The sequence below is a fragment of the Ipomoea nil genome, unplaced genomic scaffold (assembly GCF_001879475.1).
Source record: "Ipomoea nil cultivar Tokyo-kokei standard unplaced genomic scaffold, Asagao_1.1 scaffold1834, whole genome shotgun sequence".
Lineage (NCBI taxonomy): Eukaryota > Viridiplantae > Streptophyta > Magnoliopsida > Solanales > Convolvulaceae > Ipomoea > Ipomoea nil.
The window spans coordinates 1,318,000-1,340,778 of NW_017618262.1; the positions used below are offsets into that span (position 1 = coordinate 1,318,000).

The 22,779-nt window shown below is 35.8% G+C and overlaps 1 protein-coding gene across 1 annotated transcript; it reads left to right on the forward strand.

Moving 5' to 3' along the window:
* The first annotated feature begins 21,661 nt into the window (after positions 1–21,661).
* On the forward strand, positions 21,662–22,537 carry LOC109192825 (uncharacterized mitochondrial protein AtMg00810-like). The gene is made up of 2 exons (XM_019343527.1): positions 21,662–22,207; positions 22,253–22,537. The coding sequence occupies exons 1-2, from the start codon at positions 21,662–21,664 to the stop codon at positions 22,535–22,537; spliced, it is 831 nt and encodes a 276-aa protein (XP_019199072.1).
* The last annotated feature ends 242 nt before the right edge of the window (positions 22,538–22,779 follow it).

A 22,779-nucleotide genomic window follows, 5' to 3' on the forward strand; every position in this document is an offset into this window, starting at 1 on the left:
TTTTAGGTATTGTATTTGGGAGATGAGTTCTAAAAGGTGAAGTATTTTTTTTTTTCTTTGGGGAATAGGAGGGACCAAAGGATCCGGGGAATTAATAAATTTTTCTAGTGGCGATGTTCTTCGCATCACGCTCAAGGATGTTTTTCAGGCCATCAGCCGTGAGGTGGTACTAGTGGTGGTCTTTGGATTATTGGATACTATAATAACTTGTCTACAAAAAGTAAAATTTTTCATCCAGAGGACCCTATATCCCGATTTAACAACTTAAGTGGATGGATTGGTGAAAGGCAGAGTGTAGCGACAGAGAGGACAAGTATGGTCACCCTTTAACCACCTGAAAATGCAGTCCCCATGGAAGACATGAGAGCATGGCATCCGAGTCGCTCTCGTTCCAAACAACATCTCCTCTAAGCACACACCGCACGTTATCGCCGCCGACGCTGAGCTTCCGCTGTCGATTACCCAAGACTCCAGTGCATCCACGGCGGACGGCGTAGCATCCTGCGGCGTTTTCGGGTCAAACAATAATTCCTCCCGGAACCGCGGCCTCCCAATGGCCTTCTTATACTCTTCATCAAAATTTGGATTCACCCTCGCCTGCTCCTCCTGCCAGGAAACCCAAGCCCCAAACTCAAACTCCGAAATCCTAACTTTCTTTACAATTCTCAGACACATCGGTAACAACTTGAGGCCTTCGTTAATGGGCAGGTTTCTCAACCTGTTCATAAACCCTACAAGGGTTTTCACAAAATCATCATTGCTTTCAAGAATAACCATTTCCGGGCTGGAACTGTTATCATTAGTATTTAGCCAACGGAGATTGTTCAGAGGAAATTGTATTCTCATGATACGGAGAATACAATGGATGTCGGTTTCTTGCATGGGCTCGGCTTCCCCGGGTTTACACATAATGAAGATCGTTCGCCGCAGGTCTAATCCTCGGATGGGAACCTTCTTGGTTTGATCCTCCGAGTAGAACTCAGCCTGGACATGGAAATCAACCACGAACTCCGGATATGGGGAATCGGTATGGTAATCTTCCTCAAAACATTGCTTTTGCTCCGCTGTTATATATACAGCATAGTTTGGGTGGGAATTCAAGGGTGGAAGCCATGGAAATGGAGATGATGATGATGAGTAAGAGGACATCTTTTGATCTAATCTGATATGCTGGAGATTGGGGAGGATGATGGGTACTTCTTTGTTGATAGTTTGTAGCTTATATTGAGCATTTAAATGTATTAGGGACAAATACACCGTACTCACACGGACAACTGTGATAGTTCTTGAGACAGCTGTGTTGATTCTTGGGACAGTTGTGTTGGTTCTTAGAGTAGTAGATTGTGAACAAAAAGTTAACACTGAAATAATCGCATTAAATTCAATGATCAAGTTTCCATAATTTTGTGAATTCCCAATCCAAATCCATGCAATGTATATCTAATTATTAATGATTGATCGAATAAATGATGCATTTGGGACAAGATTAAATTTGCCAAATTCTAGAAATAGGAATATGAATTTTTATCACTATGTATGATTTGCAACATTTGATTTTTAGTCTGATTTTTTAAAACATATTATCTTATTTATTTCAAATTAAATTGTTAATTTAAGTATTTAACCATCATAGTCTTTAATACTTCACTCCATCTATTTCAAATTTCAGAAAGTAAAATAGGAAATTTAAATTTATTTTATTAGGATCGATGTTTAATTTTTGAAAACTAGGATGTTTAATTAAGAGATTGGAATGTGTTAGGTCAATAGTTTGGTTTTTCAGCTAGTTTGTACTAGACTCATCAGTTGAATTTAAGATTAAATGATTGAGAGTGGGTTTAATAGAGGATGAGCTGTTGACTGTTTTTATTTTTTCTACTATTTATTTTGATTATTATAATTTTTATTTGTTGAAATACTCATGATTCTTAACAAGGTATTTTGATTATTATTTTTTGTGTCTTTTAATATTTAGAAAAAATAGAGTAAGGGAGTTTGGAGGAGTATCAAATGATTAATGGTGGTATTAATTGATTGAGTTAATGATTTGAAAAATAATAATAATAATAATTTTTTAAATAATTATTCAACGGGATACGAAATAAAGAGTCATACTAGGTCCTACTAAATTTTGTCTCATTTATTTAAAATATTCTGTAATATTTTTTATTTTATTGATATCAGTGTTGGATCGACTTTGATTTTTAACCTTTTAATCAACGATGATTACCGTGTATGAAAACGAAATAATTTCTTTAAGGAAATGTAACATTTTCTCCCACAAGTAATACCTCTAAAATATCTACTTGGAAACCCGGCCTGTTTCATAGGAAATCGCAAATTATGCCCTGTGTTCACCATTTATGGAATTATGGTGAACATGCCTCAAACGGTGTCGTTTTTATGGGACAATTTTTTTTTTAGTCAATATGTTGTTAACGGTATTTTGCATTTTATGTTCAGTTTATGAATTACATTTATTAAATTATGAATTTTCTGTTATGAGATTATGAATTTACAATATGTAATTATGAATGTTCTGTAAATTCATAATCTCATAACAGAAAATTCATAATCTCATAACAGAGATTATGAATTTTCTGTTATGAGATTATTAATTTACATTTATTAAATTATTAATTTCCTATTATAAGATTATGAATTTACAGTTATGTAATTATGAATTTTCTGTAAATTCCAGTGTTGCAAAAATCGAGGCGCTAGGCGGTGGGAGGCCGCCGCGAGGAATGGCCTCGGCGGCCTCCTCCGCGGCTGGCCACCTAGCCGGCCGGCTAGGCAGCCGCCTAATCGGCCGGTTCGACGATTTTTTATTTTTTTTGGTTGAAAATGTGGGAAAAGTTTCGGAAGGCATAACTTTTGACTCGGTTGTTCGATTTGGACAATTTTTTTTCAAATTGCGTATTTTTTTGAGATCTATCCACCGCAAATAGCCAAAGGCAGTTTGGTCCAATAATTTCTTTTAAAAATGCTTTTTTTGCTCTTAATTTTAGTTTTTTTTTTTTTTATGTATTTAGATGTTTTAAACAATCTTTTGAATAATTTTACAACCACTTTCGTATATAGTTTCTAAGAAATAACTATGGAAACCTTATGTTTTATTACTTAATTTTGAAAATTTTTAATTTTTAATTTTACTTTTAATTTAAAAAAAAAATCGGCGCCTAGGCGCCTAACGTTTTTTGCAACATTGGTAAATTCATAATCTCATAACAGAAAATTCATAATCTCATAAAAGAATATTCATAATTTCATAACTGCGCATTCATAAATCTATGCCTGCACATTCATAATTTATGAGTGTTGAAGAAGCTTGCGCGAAGAAGAAGTGCAACCGCGAAATGTGAAAATGAAGAAGAAAAGTCGCGCTGTTAATTAAGAGAGAACAAAAAAAAAAAAAAAAGGAAAAAAAGAAAGATAACGGTGCCGTTACCGTTGGGACCGTGTTCACCATAGATGGTGAACACGGTTCCATGGCATAACGATTGATAGGAAATAGGAAGCCTAATCCTTATTACATTGTAAATAGTAGGTCTCATATATGGATTAGGAATATGAGTTTGTCTCATACTAGGAGTAGGAGTGAAACGGGTAGACCTATTGTACAGGGATTAGATGCCTATAAATATATTGGTTGTATTCCTAAGGGGTTGTGTTACCACTATCACCATCACTATGAATAAGAGAATAGTTTCACTTCAGTGGATGTAGGCACATTGCCGAACCACGTAAATCTTACCTTCTTTACCCTTTTTGCCATTATTATTTTTTATTGTTCTTGTTAATCTCAACAAATTGGTATCAAAGCACTGTTGAGATGGTCCGTTCAAGTATAAAATTCAAGGTATCAAAGTTTGATGGTATAGGGAATTTTGGGTTATGGCCGTCTAGGGTAAAGGATTTGTTGACGCAACAGGGCCTTCTGAACCATGAAGGCGGAAGAGTCAATTAATCTGGAAGAGGTTGATAGGGAGGAGTTGAAGAAGCAGGAAGCTACGGATGTGGTACATGCTGATGACTCTTATTATAGTGAAGGTGATGTTCTAGCAGCTACAAGGAACAAGTTCGAACATTGTTTGGACTTGTTGGATGTTTCTAGATGCTAGATGAGAAAGTGGTGAGTGGCGCTGTAGTGTTGGGCAGCGCGGATAACAGGAGGGGTCGTAGACCTGGTATCGATATGGGTCAATATTGGTATCGGTATGGGCCGGGCTTGACGTGACTCACGACTGGTATGGGCCAGTATGACACTGGTATGGGTCGGGCTTAGCATGAGTCACGGCTGGTATGGGTTGGGCTTGTCATGAGACATGGACCTGGTATGGGCCGGGCTTGGCATGAGTCACGATTGGTATGGACGGACGCTTCAGGATGAAGCGGTTCGTGAACATGCACTGGGAACGTTTGATGCTGCGTGGTGCGTGTTGCTAACTAGTGGCAACTACTGGTTAGTGGAGCATTGGGCAAGGCACACGGGTTTAGTGTGACTTTACAGGGGCACTGTTGTGTTGGGGCAGCGTGGATACCAGGACGGGATATGGACTTGGTATGGGTCAGATGCAAGAGATCAGCTGAACGGCCAGTTAGCATGAGTCGTGGCTAGTATAACAAGTCGACGGCTGAGGGCGAATGGCTTGGGACAAAGCGGTTCGTGTACATGCACTGGGTAACGTTTGATGTTGCGTATGCATGTGGCTGGCTAGTTGGGATGAGCATGGTTGTTCCTACCCATGTGTATATGTGAGATAAGTCTTTTTCTCCTTAGGGGCATAATTGTGAAGGTGGAGATAGTGAGATAAGTCTTTTCTCCTAAAGGAAATATTTGTCAAAGTGGAGATTTGTTGAGTTATCTTTTTCTCCTAAAGAGCATATTCGCCAAGGTGGAGATAGTCTTTTCTCCTAAAGGGCATATATGTGAAGGTGGAGATGGTGAGATAAGTCTTTTCTCCTAAAGAACATATTCGTCAAGGTGGAGATTTGTTGAGTTATCTTTTCTCCTAAAGAACATATTCGCCAAGGTGGAGATTGTTGAGTTTGTCTCATATATGGATTAGGAATATGAGTTTGTCTCATACTAGGAGTAGGAGTGAAACGGGTAGACCTATTGTACAGGGATTAGATGCCTATAAATATATTGGTTGTATACCTAAGGGGTTGTGTCACAACTATCACCATCACTATGAATAAGAGAATAGTTTCACTTCAGTGGATGTAGGCACATTACCGAACCACGTAAATCTTGCCTTCTTTACCCTTTTTTGCCATTATTATTTTTCTTATTCTTGTTAATCTCAACAATTTCAATATAATTACAGTTTCATTGTACAATATACACTCAAATATGTGAAATGTTATTCAGTTTCATTTTATATATACTGTAGTTTCTTTTGATATAAATGCAGTTTCATTTGATAATATAAAAATAATACGTGAGACAGTGTCGGTTTAGACACACTGTAGGATCACTCCGTTATAACTGCAGAAACGGCACCGTTTTGACGCGCGGTGCACGATATAACGACTACCTCTTAGCCCATCGTTATGCCATGGAACCGTGTTCACCATCCATGGTGAACACGGTCCCAACGGTAACGGTGCACCGTTATTATTATTATTTTTTAAAAAAATTAACTGCGCGACTTTTCTTCTTCATTTTCACATTTCGCGGTTTCACTTCCTCTTCGCGCAAATTTCTTCAACATTCATAAATTATGAATGTGCAGGCATGGATTTATGAATGTGCAGTTATGAAATTATGAATTTTCTTTTATGAGATTATGAATTTTCTGTTATGAAATTATGAATTTTCTGTTATGAGATTATGAATTTTCTGTTATGAGATTATGAATTTACAGAAAATTCATAATTACATAACTGTAAATTCATAATTACATAACAGAAAATTCATAATTTAATAAATATTTTTTATGCGATTATGAATTTTCTGTTATGAGATTATGAATGTACAGTACATTCATAATCTCATAACAAAAAATTCATAATCTGAACAAATGCGCGCCGTTAACAGCACATTAACTAAAAACTTTTTCTCGTAAAAACGACACTGTTTGAATCCGTATTCACCATTCATGGTGAACACGTTTCCAGGCATAATTTGCCCTCTTAGCCGGGTGGGCTTATTTGTGCGGCCTTGTTGTTGTGGTTACTAGTCTTACCGGCTGCTTGATGGGCGATCATACCGGTAAGCCTAATATATATACCATCTATCAATAGGGACATTTTGTTAATGGAATGTATGTATACAATATATTAATTGTATGTGCATAATTTAAATGTGTTTATTAACATGTCCATGATATAATTTGCCATCATATTGTAGGCCAATATATAGATTCTATTCACATGCATTTTTTAATTGTTGTTTTTATCAAATCTGGGAACATGCTCTAATGTGAGCGGTCGCAGAATCACTCACAGTCGTCCACGTGTCCAGATTAACAAATCAGATGTAATTTTTAAAAGAACAACGCGGTGGTATTTTTGTAAATAACACAAACTTTGATGCAATAATATAATTACCCTAATTATTCGTTATATTTTATTATTATTTTTCACAACTAATAACAATACTTTCTTAGTTTGTTTTTTTTTTTTTTTTTTGGGGGGGGGGGGGGGGGGGGGGGGTTTGTGGTCCCATTTATTACCACGCAACAGCATTCCCCGCCGGAGCCTCATTCACCTTCACTGCCAGCCCGGTTGTTCTGGTCCGGTCCAGGTCAGTAAAGAAAATGAAATTACAAGAACCCTACCTTTTGAAATTCAACAACTATGAGACTCTATATAATAAAAATTGAGATCAATTCTCTTTATTAATTATATGCATGTAAATTTCAAGAAATTTAAACTATTTACATTTTTAGATTACAAGTTTAAAAAACATATAAAAGTAATCTAAGCATGTATTAGCACCACCCAAAGCATATTACACAGAGGGAAATCTGCAGATACCATCCTATATATAACGCCGTGTCATGTCTATGTATGTAGATCTAACTCATATTATCATTTCAAGATATATCTAATATGGTGAATCTCTTGCATGTACACATGATTCATCAACCCTCTTATGACATTAATAACATAAAAATTATGATGTTTTAGTATTTCTAAATCCCTCTCCAACTATACAACTATAAAGTCTGTGGACCAAACTAAGGAATAGAATTTGATTATATAATGTGATTACTGGATTGCTAAATTCTATTCTTTATTGTCATATCTTGAATCATCACATGTTAAGGATGTAGTTAAAAATATCTCCATCTATATACAACTGTACCACACTAAATCTTCTCAGAATTAAGTGCTTTCAATTATTTTGTTATTAAAGTAAAAAAAAAAATACAAATTTTACAAATCCATCGATGTTTATGTGGATGGATATCTTTCCATTTGCTAGATTCGGATACTATCTTCTTTTTCTTCCCATCCAAAACCATGGCCTCGATCTGTATTTGAAGAGTAATAAATCTATCAACACAAACAAAGATATAAATATAGTTAGAGCAATAGGGCAATAATCTATCTAGTTCATATACAAAGATTTATTAAATTTCTAAAACAAAAAATGCTTGTCATCGTCATAAGTAAACCCTTCAAGATCTATTTCTGATTTGCTCGTGGTAATCTGTCCCTCATCCTTCAAAGTCATTGACCAATTCTCACCAAACATTAAGCAATCTGACCATTGTTTGGATCATATTGTGAACAATATATGTCTCAATGAAACAATATATATAGTTAACAATATGACCCAAACACGGTCAAATAGCAATGGTTATATATGTCAGATAACACTTAGCCGTTCATGTGCAAAAAATACTACAAGAAGGTAGGTGTGGTTTCCTAATTTGTGCCACTCTATCAATGGTCATCCCGTTGTGGGAGCAAAGAATGTAAACATAAGAATAAGGTTTTAACCTAATGATGCATGGTTTTATACAGTGGAGAAGAGAAGAGAAGAAGAGAACAAGAGAAGTGAAAGAGAGATATTTGAGTGAATGGGAAGAGGAGAAGCAGGTGATGATTTATAGGCGGGGGATCGGAGAAAAGCACGCAGAAGTTACATGTAGTGTGAAATGGACACCGGAAATTCAGGGATAACGTATGCATAATATCTGGTTAAAGCAAATGTTGTTTTTGTGACTGACTCATCGGATTCCATGCATATGTACGTATGTTACGCCCACTGGTCACACCAAACAACACCTCGTTTTGGAAGATTATTTTACAATTAAGTCCTTAGTTACTATACGCAATTACACGTGATATGCCTGAGCTTTCGCTGTCTAGTGGAGTGAAAGAGGGATAGCAGTATCTTTGTCATTGACTGAATTTTTCAAGCACATTCGAACACGGGAAACCTAAAAAATGATTTCCTCCCATACACACACCTAAACCGCTAAAAGTAATTTAGAAAGAAAAAACGTAAAATTAACTCAAATTCTATACTAAAATTTTCAGTAGCAATAGATCGATATAAAGCACCACAATTATGAAACTTTATCACAAGTAATGAATGAAATTAACATTTAATAAACTATTTAATCTATTTTTGGTATTGTATTTGGGAGATCGAGTTCTAAAAGATGAGGTACTTTTTTTTTTTTCTTTGGTGAATAGGAGGGACCAAAGGGTCCGGGGAAATAATAAATTGTTCTAGTGGCGATGTTCTTCGCATCAGGCTCAAGGATGTCTTTCAGACCGTCAGCCGTGAGGTGGTACTAATGGTGGTCTTTGGATTATTGGATACTATAATAACTTGTCAGGTAAAATTTTTCATCCCAAGGACCTATATCCCGATTTAACAACTTAAGTGGATGGATTGGTGAAAGGCAGAGTGTAGCGACAGAGAGGACAAGTATGATCAGCCTTTAACCACCTGAGAATGCAGTACCCATGGAAGACATGAGAACATGGCATCCGAGTCGCTCTCGTTCCAAACAACATCTCTTCTAAGCACACACCGCACGTTACTGAGCTTCCGCTGTCGTCGATTACCCAAGATTCCAGTGCATCCACGGCGGACGGCGTAGCAGCCTGCGGCGTTTTCCGGTCAGACAATAATTCCTCCGGGAACCGCGGCCTCCCAATGGCATTCTTATACTCTTCATCAAAATTTGGGTTCACCCTCGCCTGCTCCTCCTGCCAGGAAACCCAAGCCTCAAACTCAAAGTCCGAAACCGTAACTTTCTTCACAATTCTCAGACACATCGGTAAGAACTTGCGGCCTTCGTTAATGGGCAGGTTTCTCAACCTGTTCATAAACCCAACAAGGGTTTTCACAAAATCATCCTTGCTTTCGAGAATAACCATTTCCGGGTTGGAACTGTTATCATTATTAGTATTTAGCCAACGGAGATTGTTCAGAGGGAATTGTATTCTCATCATACAGAATATGAAATGGATGTCGATTTCTTGCATGGGCTCGGCATCCCCGGGTTTACACATAATGAAGCCCGTTCGCTGCAGGTCTAACCCTCGGATGGGAACCTTCTTGCTTTGATCCTCCGAGTAGAACTCAGCCTGGACATGGAAATCAACCACGAACTCTGGATATGGGGAATCGGTATAGTAATCCTCCTCAAAAGATTGTTTTTGCTCAGCTGTTATAAATACAGCATAGTTTGGGTGGGAATTCAAGGGTGGAAGCCATGGAAATGGAGATGATGATGATGATGATGATGATGATGATGAGTAAGAGGACATCTTTTGATCTGATCTGATGGAGATTGGGGAGGGTGATAATGAAGGGGAAGATGATGGGTACTTCGTGGTTGAAAGTTTGTAGTTTATATTGAACATTTAAATGTGTTAGGACTAAACACTGTACTCGCACTGACAGCTGTGTTGGTTCTTGAGACAATTGTACGTGTTCCTTCTTAGGGCTGTAGATTGTGGATAAAAAAGAAATATTGAAATAATTGCATTAAATTCAATAATCAAGTTTCCTTAGTTTTGTGAATTCCAACCTAAATCCATACAATGTATATCTTATACAATTAATGATTGATTGAATAAATGATGCATTTGGGACAAAATTAAATAGCTAGGAATATGGTTTTTATATTACTATATAAATATGATTTGCAACGTTATTTGATTTTTAAAACATATTACCTTATTTATTTCAAATTGTTAATTTAGCCATCATAGTTCTTAATACTTTACTCCGTTTATTTCAAATGCCAGAAAGTAAAATAGGAAATTAAAATTTATTTTATTAGGATGTTTAATTAACAGATTGGAATGTGTTAGGTCAATAGTTTGGTTTTTCAGCTAGTTTGTACTAGGCTCATCAGTTGAATTTAAGATTAAATGATTGAGAGTGGGTTTAATAGAGGATGAGGTGTTGACTGTTTTTATTTTTTCTAATATTTATTTTGATTATTATTATTTGAAATACATTCTTGTAGCATGTAATGTACATTATTCTAACACATAATGTATATTATTTTTACTTATTATATTCACGACGATGTTCTGGACCGTGATCCAAACAGCTGTCTAATGGGTATTGTTTTTTGTGTTTGATATTTATATGTACTGATGGGCATTATTTTGAAACTCATAATCTATTATTATAATCTAATTTGGTCTCATAAATCAAAATTTAAAACTTAGAAATACATTATTTAAATTAAAACACAGAAAACAGGTCATATATATCTATCATTAATCCAAAATAAATTTATATAGTAACCATGAAATATGATTTCACCCATGTAAAAATATTTTGTTACCACTTGTTCCAAAATAGAAAGGTGTGGTCCAACATCAAACTCAATAAGTCTAACAAATAAAAATCATATCATGCAAAACGAATCTAATTTTTTTTTTATATATATAAAAATATTCAATCCAAATGTCATATAAAATTATTTTCATAAAAAGCTTATCTTCTTTCAAAACCCTCTCCGTCTTCTTTGCCAAAACATTAGAAGAATCCTCATCATTCAAACAATGTTTGACTGAGTACTTGATTATGAAATTTAATTAATTTATAGATATTTTATATTTACCTATATTGCTCTTACTTTTTGTTTTTTACTTTTTAATATTTTGTTTTTGAAGGGAAATTTATTATTAAGTACAAGGCCATCATGATTCAAGATATGACAATAAAAATTGAGGATATATATAAATTAAAGATTGAACACACACTAAAATTAATTTAGATTGGAATAATGTTAAATTAACTCAAATTCTTTAATTTACTGAATTGTTTTAGTAGCAATTGATTGATATAAATTAAAGCAATTATAAAACTTAATTTGTCATATGTAGCAGACGAAATTAATATTCAATAAACTATTTAGTCTACTTTTGGTCTTTTTCCGATCTTGTACTTACGAGAATTCTAAAGCGTTACGGCAGTAGTAGTGGTGGCCGCCTTTGGTGGTAGAGTTAGATGGTGGATAGTGTTGGTATAGAGACGATATGATAGATGTGGGAATAGTATCGGTGGACTCTAACGGTGGCGATAGCGTCAATTGTAGGTCAATAGTGGTAGGACTTGCCTATTGGATTGGTTGGAACATGTACTAGGGTTATTGGAAAGATCAAATGATTTGAATGTGGGGTTGGAAATTTATTATTATTATTATTATTTGAGATAGAGTAAGGCAAATTATGCCTTGGACCCGTGTCCACAATGCATTGTGGACACGAGTCCAAAACGACATCGTTTTAAGAAAAACGCGTCAATATAGTTTAAAAAAATTGATTTTGTCTCGCCGTTAGCGGCGTTATTCGTTTGTGCCATTATGAATGTACAGTTATGGGATTATGAATGTACAGTTATGACATTATGAATGTAAGTTATAAAATTATAAACATAGAACACTGACATTATTATGAACTTACAATTATGAACATAGAGCTCTAAAATTATGATTTTACAGTTATTGAATTATGAATGTACAGTTACGGAATTATGAATGTACAGTTATGCAATTATGAATGTACAGTTATGCAATTATGAATATACAGTTATGGAATTATGAACACAGAGCTCTGACATTATGAACTTACAATATGAACATATAGTGATAAAATTATGAACATAGAGCTCTAAAATTGTGAACATAGAGCTTCGAAAATTATGAAGTTACAGTTATTGAATTATGAATGTACAGTTACGGAATTATGAATGTACAGTTATGGAAGTATGAATGTACAGTTATTGAATTATGAACATAGAGCTCTGACATTATGAACTTACAATTATGAACATATAGTAATAAAATTATGAACATATACTCCTATAACGAAGCGGTCTGAAATTTAAAAAAAAAAAAAGTTAAAGATAACAGTGTCATTAATAGCACTGTTACCCGTGTCCAGCATGCATGCTGGACACGGGTCCATAGCATAACGATGGATAGAGTAATTCATTAAACTAAGTTAGAAGATAGAACATTACAAAGATAGGAAGAGAGGGTTATAAAATCACTCCGAACAACCAGACAGACTAGTTACCTACAGTATGAGCTGTTATGTTTGTTGATCGTTAGAAAAATATAAAAACACATGAATAAACTCTATATGATCATCACTCAATAAGTTTTTGATATCTCTTAGAATCATATGAAAATTAAAGAAGACTCCGCCCTAATATTAGTAATGCTTTGAACCACCTGCAAATTAAAGAATCAATTTCCACTTGAATACTGTCTATATATATTCATCATCTCCTTAATCTAGCTCAAGGCTTCTCTGATGGTTGTTGCTTTTGCCTCCGTAAGAGAAAATTAAAGATACAATTCCTAGGGTTGAAGGTTTGAAGACTAGGTATTATTATATTTTATTCCTAGGGTTGAAGGTTTGAAAACTAGGTTTTATTATATTTTATTACTTTTGTAATTATTTCTTATATTTTATAATTTTCCGTCAAAGAATTGATAACAATACTTGCCAATGACCTTGTGGTCAGTGATATATTTGAACATATACTATTATGTATTGACACTGATGTGTATAAAATCACCGCAATGCAATACATTAGAATGACAGGTTGACCGATCGTAGAATACGACCTGGAACCTCTTAATTATAATATGTAGGTAGGTGAAAAGTCGTCTATGAGATAATAAATGAGGTATATATAGAGGGCCTAGGGAACAGGGCCCGACCCACCGGCATGATGAGCACGTGGTGCTCATGCACCGGGTGCAGCGGGGTCGATACACAGGCGAGTACGTGGCGAACGATTCCTGACAGCACCAGAGCCCTTATCCTGGCCAGGCCGTCCCATGGGTCTACCCGGTCTAAGCAGAGACCCGGGGAGAAGCAGCCGCTGGAAACCTTCGGGACCATCAAAACGGGTGACTGGGATGGTCGTCGGAGCAGAAACGGGGTCGGGCAGATGACACATCTGGCGCTCTCCAATCCCTCACTGCCCGGTCGTAAGTTATCGTACGTGCAGGGTATAATCCCTATCATGAAGTCCCCCCAGCCCGTGGCCTGACGCGGGTACCAGAGGAAGGGTTCGGGGTGAAGGCGGCCCGCTACGCGTCGATCATCCAGACGCCTCGGGATACGAGCCCCACTTGTGGCGTTTGAGATTCACCTTTCCCGCCAAAGCTTCACCTATAAATACAGGTACTGGGGCCCATTTATTCACTTTCTCTCGTTCGGTTCATCGCAAAGGTTCCCCACAGACGACGCTAAATGATGTGTATAAAATCACCGTAATGCAATACAGTAGAATGACAGGTTGACCGATCGTAGAATATGACCGGGAACCTCTTAATTATAATATGTAGGTAGGTGAAAAGTCCTCTCTCAGATAATAAATGAGGTATATATAGAGGGCCTAGGGAATAGGGCCCGACCCACCAGCATGACGAGCACGTGGCGCTCATGCACTGGGTGCAGCGGGGCCGATACACAGGCGAGTATGTGGCGAACGATTCCTGACAGCACCAAAGCCCTTATCCTGGCCAGGCCGTCCCATGGGTCTGCCCGGTCTGACTACCCGGTCTAAGCAGAGACCCGGGGAGAAGCAGCCGTTGGAAACCTTCGGGACCATCTGAACGGGTGACCGGGATGGTCGTCGGAGCAGAAACGGGGTCGGGCAGATGACACGTCCGGCGCTCTCCAATCCCTTACTGCCCGGTCGTAGGTTACCATACGTGCAGGGTATAATCCCCATCAGACACTTAATGCTTCAATAGGTTGAGAAAATATATGTGAACACATACTATAATGTATTGACTCTTTGTACTTCAATAAGTTGAGAGATTATATTTGAATAGATACTACAATGTAACAAACAATAATACTCAACAAAAATTTAATAACAATACTTTAGTTTAATTTCAATAAAAAGAAAATAACTTAAGTCTAAATAACATTTTCAATTCATTTCATCCATACTCCCCGTAACAAGCTTTACCTATTGAAACAATGGAAGATGCAGAAGAATCCTTTGACCCATTTCAAATATTCTTTTAATGGAAACGACACCTTAACGAGAAGGATGGGTGAAAGGCAGAGAGTAGCGACACACAGGGCAAGTATGATCATCCTTTAACCACTTCAGAATGCAATCTCCATGGAACACATGCGAGCATGGCATCCCAGTCGCTTTCATGCCAAACACCACCTCTTCCAAGCAGATACTGCATGTTATAGCCGCCCCTACGCCGCCGTCGACTTCCCAAGATTCCAGTGCGGCGACGGCGGCTGCCGTCGCCGGCCTAGGTTGCATTTCCCGGTCCGGCAATTCGGCCGGGAGGCGCAGCCTCCCAATAGCCTTCTTATACTCCGCATCAAAATTCGGAACCACCCTAGCTTGCTGCTCCTGCCAAGAAACCCAGGATTCAAATTCAAAGTCCGAGATCGTAACTTTCTTCACGATTCTCAGAGTCACCGGTAAGAACATGAGGTCGCGGTTCCCAGGCTGGTTTTTCAGGCCGTTCATAAACCCCAGAATGGCTTTATGCAAATCATCCTCGCTTTCAACAGAAGCCATTTCAGTAGTGGTTTCCCAGCGGATTTTGTCCATGGGGAATGGGATTCTCATGAAACGGAGCATGAACTCGACGTCGCTTTCGTCGATGCCTTTGGAGTTCCAGGGAGAACACGGAATGTAGAACAGCCGGTGCAGGTCTAAGCCTGGGATGGGAGTCTTCTTGGTTTGATCGTCGGAGTAGAAATCAGCCCGGACATGGAAATCGACGGCGAACTCGGGATTTGAGGAATTGGAAGAGAAATCCTGGTCAACGGATCGTTGTTGCTGTGCCGTTATGTGGATAACGTAGTTCGGGTGGGAATTCAAGGGGGGAAGCCATGAAAATGGAGATTGTGGAGTGGCCATCGGATTGGAGAAGATGACCGGGAAGACGATATGATGATAGTGTTGTTGAATGACTGCGGTTTATATTGAGCATGTAATTAACCCTGTTAAGGAAACAATAAAACACTAAAATGAATAAATGCATTGCATTTAATAATTTCCTTTTTAGAAGAATTTTGTGAATTTTAATGCAAATCCATGGAATTTCAATAAAATAGTTAATTCATTCAATGTGCAAATTTAAAAAAATATTTTGTCTGGTCAAATATTTACCACTATGCATGTCAAAAACGTTAAAGGATGTTGGCAATCCACTAACAAGAGTGTGATTTACTCTAATACTGATGGAGCGTTTGGTTACGTTACAATAAGGAAATTAAAGTGGTTAAGGAATTGCAATTGCATAAAACATGAATAATATGTTAATTTAAATTTCAGTGTTTGATTTGTAACAATATAATTTCTGAGAATTTCAATACGAATGTTTGGTATCAATGAAATTGAAAGAGAATAAGTAGTATAAAGTTTAAAATGCTCATACTTATTATAGCAGACAAATTAAACATCAATTTTATGTTAGAAAAGAGAAAGATAATTTTGTCACAATGATATTTTTTTTTCATCTTAAAAACCACAAAATTGAAAATACGAGGCATGAGATTCTGATTCCATACAAATGAGGGAATTGAATAACCAAACAAATGAATTTGGTTGTCTACGAAATTATGTGGGAGTGAAATTCTAATTCCTTCCAACCAAACATAACAGACTGTAATAATGGTACACTTATCACTCTACCAAAAGTTGTAAGGGCATCTTCAATAGTGAGGTTTTGGTGTTGTTTTTGAGATACCAAGTAGGAGAGATGAGGTGGAAAGAGAAGAAGAAAAACAAATGAAAAGAGGTTTCTAATACAAGAAAAAAAAAAGAATAACCAATTATTATCTTTGTTGTGTTTTGAGACCACAAAAATCCACTCTTTGTAAGAGGAATTTTAATTTTCTTTCTTTTTACCTTCTGACTCTCATCTACATCAACAAAGTTATTCTCAAAAACTATGCAAAATGAATTAATGAGGATGCTCTAATAGCAAAATATAATTTAATTTTATTATATTGTAACTTGTGCATAAGTTAACATGCACCACTTTCAATAAGAAGATACTAGGTTTGGTCCTCTAGACCTCTATTCAGTAAATTTTAATTCATTTTATTTATTGGGATATATAGTTAATTAAGAAATTGGAATATGTTGGTCAATTGATTGGTTTTACATTTTGTTTGTACTTGACTTAATTAAATTTAATATTAAGAGTGTGTTTGGAAATTAGGAAAATGATTTTTAGAAAATAAGTCACTTTAAAAAAATCATTTTCAGTGTTTGATTGTATTCTAAAAAATTATCTTAGTGTGTTTGGTAATTTTTTGAAAAATGTGCAAATTTTATAATTAAACATTTTAATTTTTTTGGTTAGAATATAACAATATTTATTTATAATAATAATAATAATAATAATAATAATTCACACACACATAGATAACAAACGACGTTGTTAATCATATATACATATGTAATATATATATCGTATTCCGGGTTTTTAAATGGGTTGGGTGCGTATTTTCCAAACCATACCCTACCAGAATACCAGATTATAAACAAACCGGCACAGTTAGGAAGCATGGGTCGATTTTTCTAGTCGGATCTAGATATCCACTTCATGTCGATTTTTATAGTCAGGTTCTGCGGGTTTGTCGAGTTGGACGGATTATGCACAACCCTAGATCGATCTGGTCCAAGAAAATGCTAGAAAAGATCTCCATATTTAAAAGCAAACGAAAGACAACTCATCAAGTTAAGTACTTACCAATAATATGCCTTTAAAATTGTCTTGTGTTCTCAAAATTACATAAACTACTTTATATACAATTTATCGATGCGGAGATAATTTCGTTTCTTTGATTAAAAATATTAAGTGTTTTTACATATCTGTAGTTAGTAAATTTCAATAGGGGAGCATTCTGATCTAAACTGTTAAACTCTTTTTTAATCATTGGTTCTTTTTTCTTCTTTGAGCCTTGCGTTGAAGAGAATTCATCTAAAATACATCTTTTCACAATACCACTTTTATTTTTATTGGCCTCCTTAGTAGAACCAGTAATTCCTATAGGACTTTCAGTCTCGTCCTCGAAATAAATTCATGTAATAACGACAAAGAAACATAAAACAGTTAGATTTTGAATAATGCATGTGAATTGAAAACATTCAGAAATCAATTCACATTTCAATTACACCTCATATTCCCCCTCCTCTTCTTTGGATCCCAACTTAGAGATTAGGTCCTTGTCTTGATTGTAAAGCAACTCAGGACAATGAGCATCAACCAATGTACGATCATTGATAATATAATTTTCATAATCGTAAAAGTATTATATAGATTATCAAATTGCTCCTTCCTAACTGGAATATATATTAAAGATCATTGCAAGACTACACAAGGAATCAATCTTCAATTCTTTGGTTGTTTTGGACTTACCTACATAGTAGATAAGTCTAGTCATTCATTTTTGGTAAGGGTATTATTAACCAAAAAAAAAAAAAAAAATTTATTAATAGATGTAAAAATACATACGGGTGTTTTGCCCTTAGTTGAATTGTTGTCATGCCTAACAGTTCATTGCATTCTCTCTGTCCCATAAAAGGAATAGTGCATTACCGTCCTTATCTACAACTCTCACTTTCAATCTAAATCTCAAGACTCCCTCTGCCCAACTCCTTTTACACTTGTAGCAATCATATAGACCATTATTAGGTGTAAATTTCTAGTTACAACCATGACTCTTGCAAGAATCGTAGCACCAACCAGACCCGCTCTCTATGCCAACAATTTTTACAATAATCCGATAATCTTTATACTGAAAATACATAATGATATATGTACAATTAAAAAGTTTCAACCATGGTAGACAATCTTCTTTATATATAAACTACATTTTTTTTTGTTTTTTTCTTTTTTTGAAAATTATAAACTACATTTTTAGTTATATATACATTAATTCAAAAACCTTTATGGCCTGGTAATGATATATGTTTGGAAATCAGCATTTTTATACCTTAGACTTCAGATTTAGATATATATTAAATGATAACCCTAAAACTGCTTCCAGGGGAGGTTGAACTGTTAGGCATTCATTTTTATACCTTTAAACTTCATTACTAACTATTAAATGTTATGCAAATGATGATATTACATGCATGCAATTCATTTTTTACAGAGAATTCTGAAATGTTTCAGAAAAATGTAGACAACTATGTTAATTAAAAAAGAAGATTTAATACATGTATCCTTTCATAAACATTAGTAATGGTACTGATAATCACTGAACCATTGTTGAATTCATCAAATGTGTTTTCACAAAACAAAATTGACATTGAACCAATACTCCGTAAAGGTGTTTGTTCACCACATAAACTTCAAAAAAAAAAAAATGCAATTAAATAGGACATATGCGGTTTAAGATAAACCTTATTAAAGAACATAGTATTTACATTTCTCTAAATTCAATGAACTTAGGAAACTCTTCATTGAAGAGTATCTAGGTAGCATCATAAGAACTTGCGATCTTGATTTCTCCGACTTAATAAAATATATATATAAAAAAAATGACTGCTTAGTATAACAGATTAGTCAAAAGATTAACCATTAATATTTTAAACTTACTGTTTACACAACGCTTGGCTCTACAAAACTGCAAAAGAACTATGACATGACGATGGCAAATGAAAGTACACCGCTATGACGATGGCAAATTATATTATGCGTCAAATAATATACTTTCAATACTCAAATAATATACTTTAAAGGCAAAACTTTTAGTGTATTAAAAATATATATTTAATATAATAAAAGTGTATCTTATGTTAATGATTTATCTTATAATATATGAACCATGTCCATAATATAATGATTGTACTGCGATCATCGTTTTTGCTAGCATTAATAATAGAACGCAAATTATGCTGTGGACTCGTGTCCACAATGCATTGTGGGCACGAGTCCAAAACGACGTCATTTTTTTAAAAAAAAAAGCGGCATTCCAGTTTAAAAAACAAAAAAAATTGATTTTGTGTCGCCGTTAACGGCGTTATTCGTTTGTGGCATTATGAATGTACAGTTATAGAATTATGAATGTACAATTATGGAGTTATGAATGTACAGTTATGGAATTATGAATGTAAGTTATGAAATTATGAACACAGACCTCTGACATTATGAACTTACAATTATGAATATATAGTGATAAAATTATGAACATAGAGCTCTAAAATTGTGAACATAGAGCTTCGAAAATATGAATGTACAGTTATGGAATTATGAATGTACAGTTAGGGAATTATGAATGTACAGTTAGGGAATTATGAATGTACAGTTATAGAATTATGAATGTACAGTTATAGAATTATGAATGTACAGTTATGGAATTATGAACACAGAGCTCTGACATTATGAACTTACAATATGAACATACAGTGATAAAATTATGAACATAGAGCTCTAAAATTGTGAACATAGAGCTTCGAAAATTATGAATTTACAGTTATTGAATTATGAATGTACAGTTACGGAATTATGAATGTACAGTTATGGAAGTATGAATGTACAGTTATGGAATTATGAACACAGAGCTCTGACATTATGAACGTACAATTATGAACATATAGTGATAAAATTATGAACATATACTCTTATAACGAAGCGGTCTGAAATTATTAAAAAGAATAATAATAAAAATAAAAAAATGAAGATAACAGTGCCACTAACAGCACCGTTACCGTATCCACATTGCATGCTGGACACGAGTCCATAGCATAACAATTGATAATAGAATGATAGTTAATATTTAACGGATTACAATTTAAAATTAAGCCCAGGCCCAACACGCATGAGCCAACCTAAGCACGGCCCAAGTATTACAGTATTTGGACTGGTTAGCACCATATATGTACAAGATGAACAATCATTATTTGTGGATCATATTATCAAATCATATATATTTAGTACACAAATAATGTATTCTTAGTATATTAAAAATGTACATTGTATTCAGAAAAAATGCATTATTTTGTATAGTGTATATTCAATACATAAATAATATACTTTTAGTATATTAAAAATGTACTTTTGTTTCTTTAAAAACAAATGTACTTTTGTTATGATCTCCATATCACTTGTGGACCATGGTCCACACAATAATTTACCCTCAATGACACCTTTATGGTTCTTCCAAGTGGAGCGTTATGCTGTGCATCCGTATGCACCATGTATGGTGCATACGGATGCAAAAACGACGTCATTTTGGCGTCTAACTTAAAAAAAAAAAAAAAAAAAAAAAAACTCAGAATTGCATAACTACACATCCATAATTTCATAACTATACTTCCAGAATTGCATAACTACACTTCCAGAATTGCATAACTACACTTCCAAATAACTATAATTTCAGAATTGCATAACTATACATCCATAACTTCATAACTACACATCCAGAATTGCATAACTACACTTCCAGAATTGCATAACTACATTTTCAGAATTTCATAACTAAAAAATCCAAAATGAATAACATAATGTTGTTACTGGGAATCGAAACTGATTTTTATTTTTAAGTACGGCGCGCATTTTATACAAAAACAACGTTGTTTTTGCATCCGTATGCACCATGCAGGGTGCATACGGATGCACAGCATAATTTGCCCTTCCAAGTGGGAGGCCTCAGACTTGAACTTCAGTGGCCACATTAATTATTGTGCAAGTTAAAAGAATATTCTTATATTATACAAATTATCCAAATTATCGATATACATAATTACACCAACATATTTTATATTTATATATTGTTGTATGTTATGCTTGCCATTATGTATTTATGTACACATAGGCATTGTCATGAGCATAACCCCTGTGTATTACAAAGGGTAAAATGAGGTTAGTCTTGTTAGTATTATTATTATATACTATAGTTTGTATTAGTTGAATAAGTCTCCTGTGACTTACCTTTTAGATAGGAGTTATTTCAGCTTCTCACTTCCTAAACTCTTATATGTTTGAACTGAATTGAAATCGTTACTCTCATTTGGTATCAGTTAGCCACCAATCCAATTAACCTCCCGTAATTTTTTGTTCTGGTATTCCGCACCAAACGGCATGCAGATGGGTCAGTTGAGCGCTATAAAGCGTGGCTCGTTGCAAAAGGGTTCAACCAAGTCGCCGGGGAAGACTTCTTTGACACTTTTAGTCCCGTTGGCAAATCCACCACGGTGCGTATGTTATTTTCTATTGCAGTATCCCGAGGGTGGACTCTTCGTCAACTCGATGTCCACAATGCTTTTCTCAATGGCCACCTGTCTGAAACTGTGTACATGAAACAACCGTCTGGCTACGAGAACCCCACGAATCCTGACTATGTGTGCCATCTGCAGCGCTCACTCGACGGGCTAAAACAGGCACCACGGGCTTGGTTCAAGAGACTTCATGGCTTTTTAATCTCGGCAGGCTTCGCCTCGTCCAAGACAGATATCTCACTGTTTTACTACTCGAGTGGTGAATCTCGAGTGTTCCTATTCGTTTATGTAGACGACATTATTATGATGGGGAATGACACCGCCTTAGTCGAGACTCTACTTCAACGAATTTCGACTGCTTTCAAAATCCGTGATCTTGGAACTCCGGTGTTCTTCCTTGGCATTGAGACTCTTCACACCAGTGACGGCCTTCTCTTGACACAACGTAAGTACATGCGTGATCTCCTCCAACGAGCCGGAATGACAGACTGTAAACCTCTTGCTACTCCAGCCGCTGTTACGAAAGCAGTTACACCTTCTGTTCAACTGTTTGACAATCCAACATAATACCAGCGGTTAGTCGGGGCGCTTCAATATCTCACCATCACGTGCCCGAATTTGTCTTATGCGGTTAATCGCCTCTGTCAGTTCATGCACTCCCCAACTATTGATCATTGGGGGTTGCTAAAGCGAGTTTTACGGTACATCAAGGGCACTCTTGATTTTGGATTACGTCTTTCTACCTCGACTACCACCACCATTCACGCCTACTCTGACTCTGATTGGGCTGGTTGTCCTGTTGATAGGAAGAGCACCAGTGGGTATGCCGTCTTCTTGGATTCTAATCTTGTCTCCTAGCTCTCCCGGAAACAGCGCATGGTTGCCCGCTCTTCGACTGAAGCAGAGTACAAGGCCTTAGCTGACGTCTCCGCAGAGGTTACTTGGATTGTTTCACTTCTCCGTGAGATTGGCTTGTACAGTGGGAGTCCGGCTACCTTGTGGTGTGACAATTTGGGTGCAATGTATTTGTGCGCCAATCCAGTGTTTCATGAGAGGACCAAGCATGTTGAAATTGATTATCATTTTGTTCGGGATCAGGT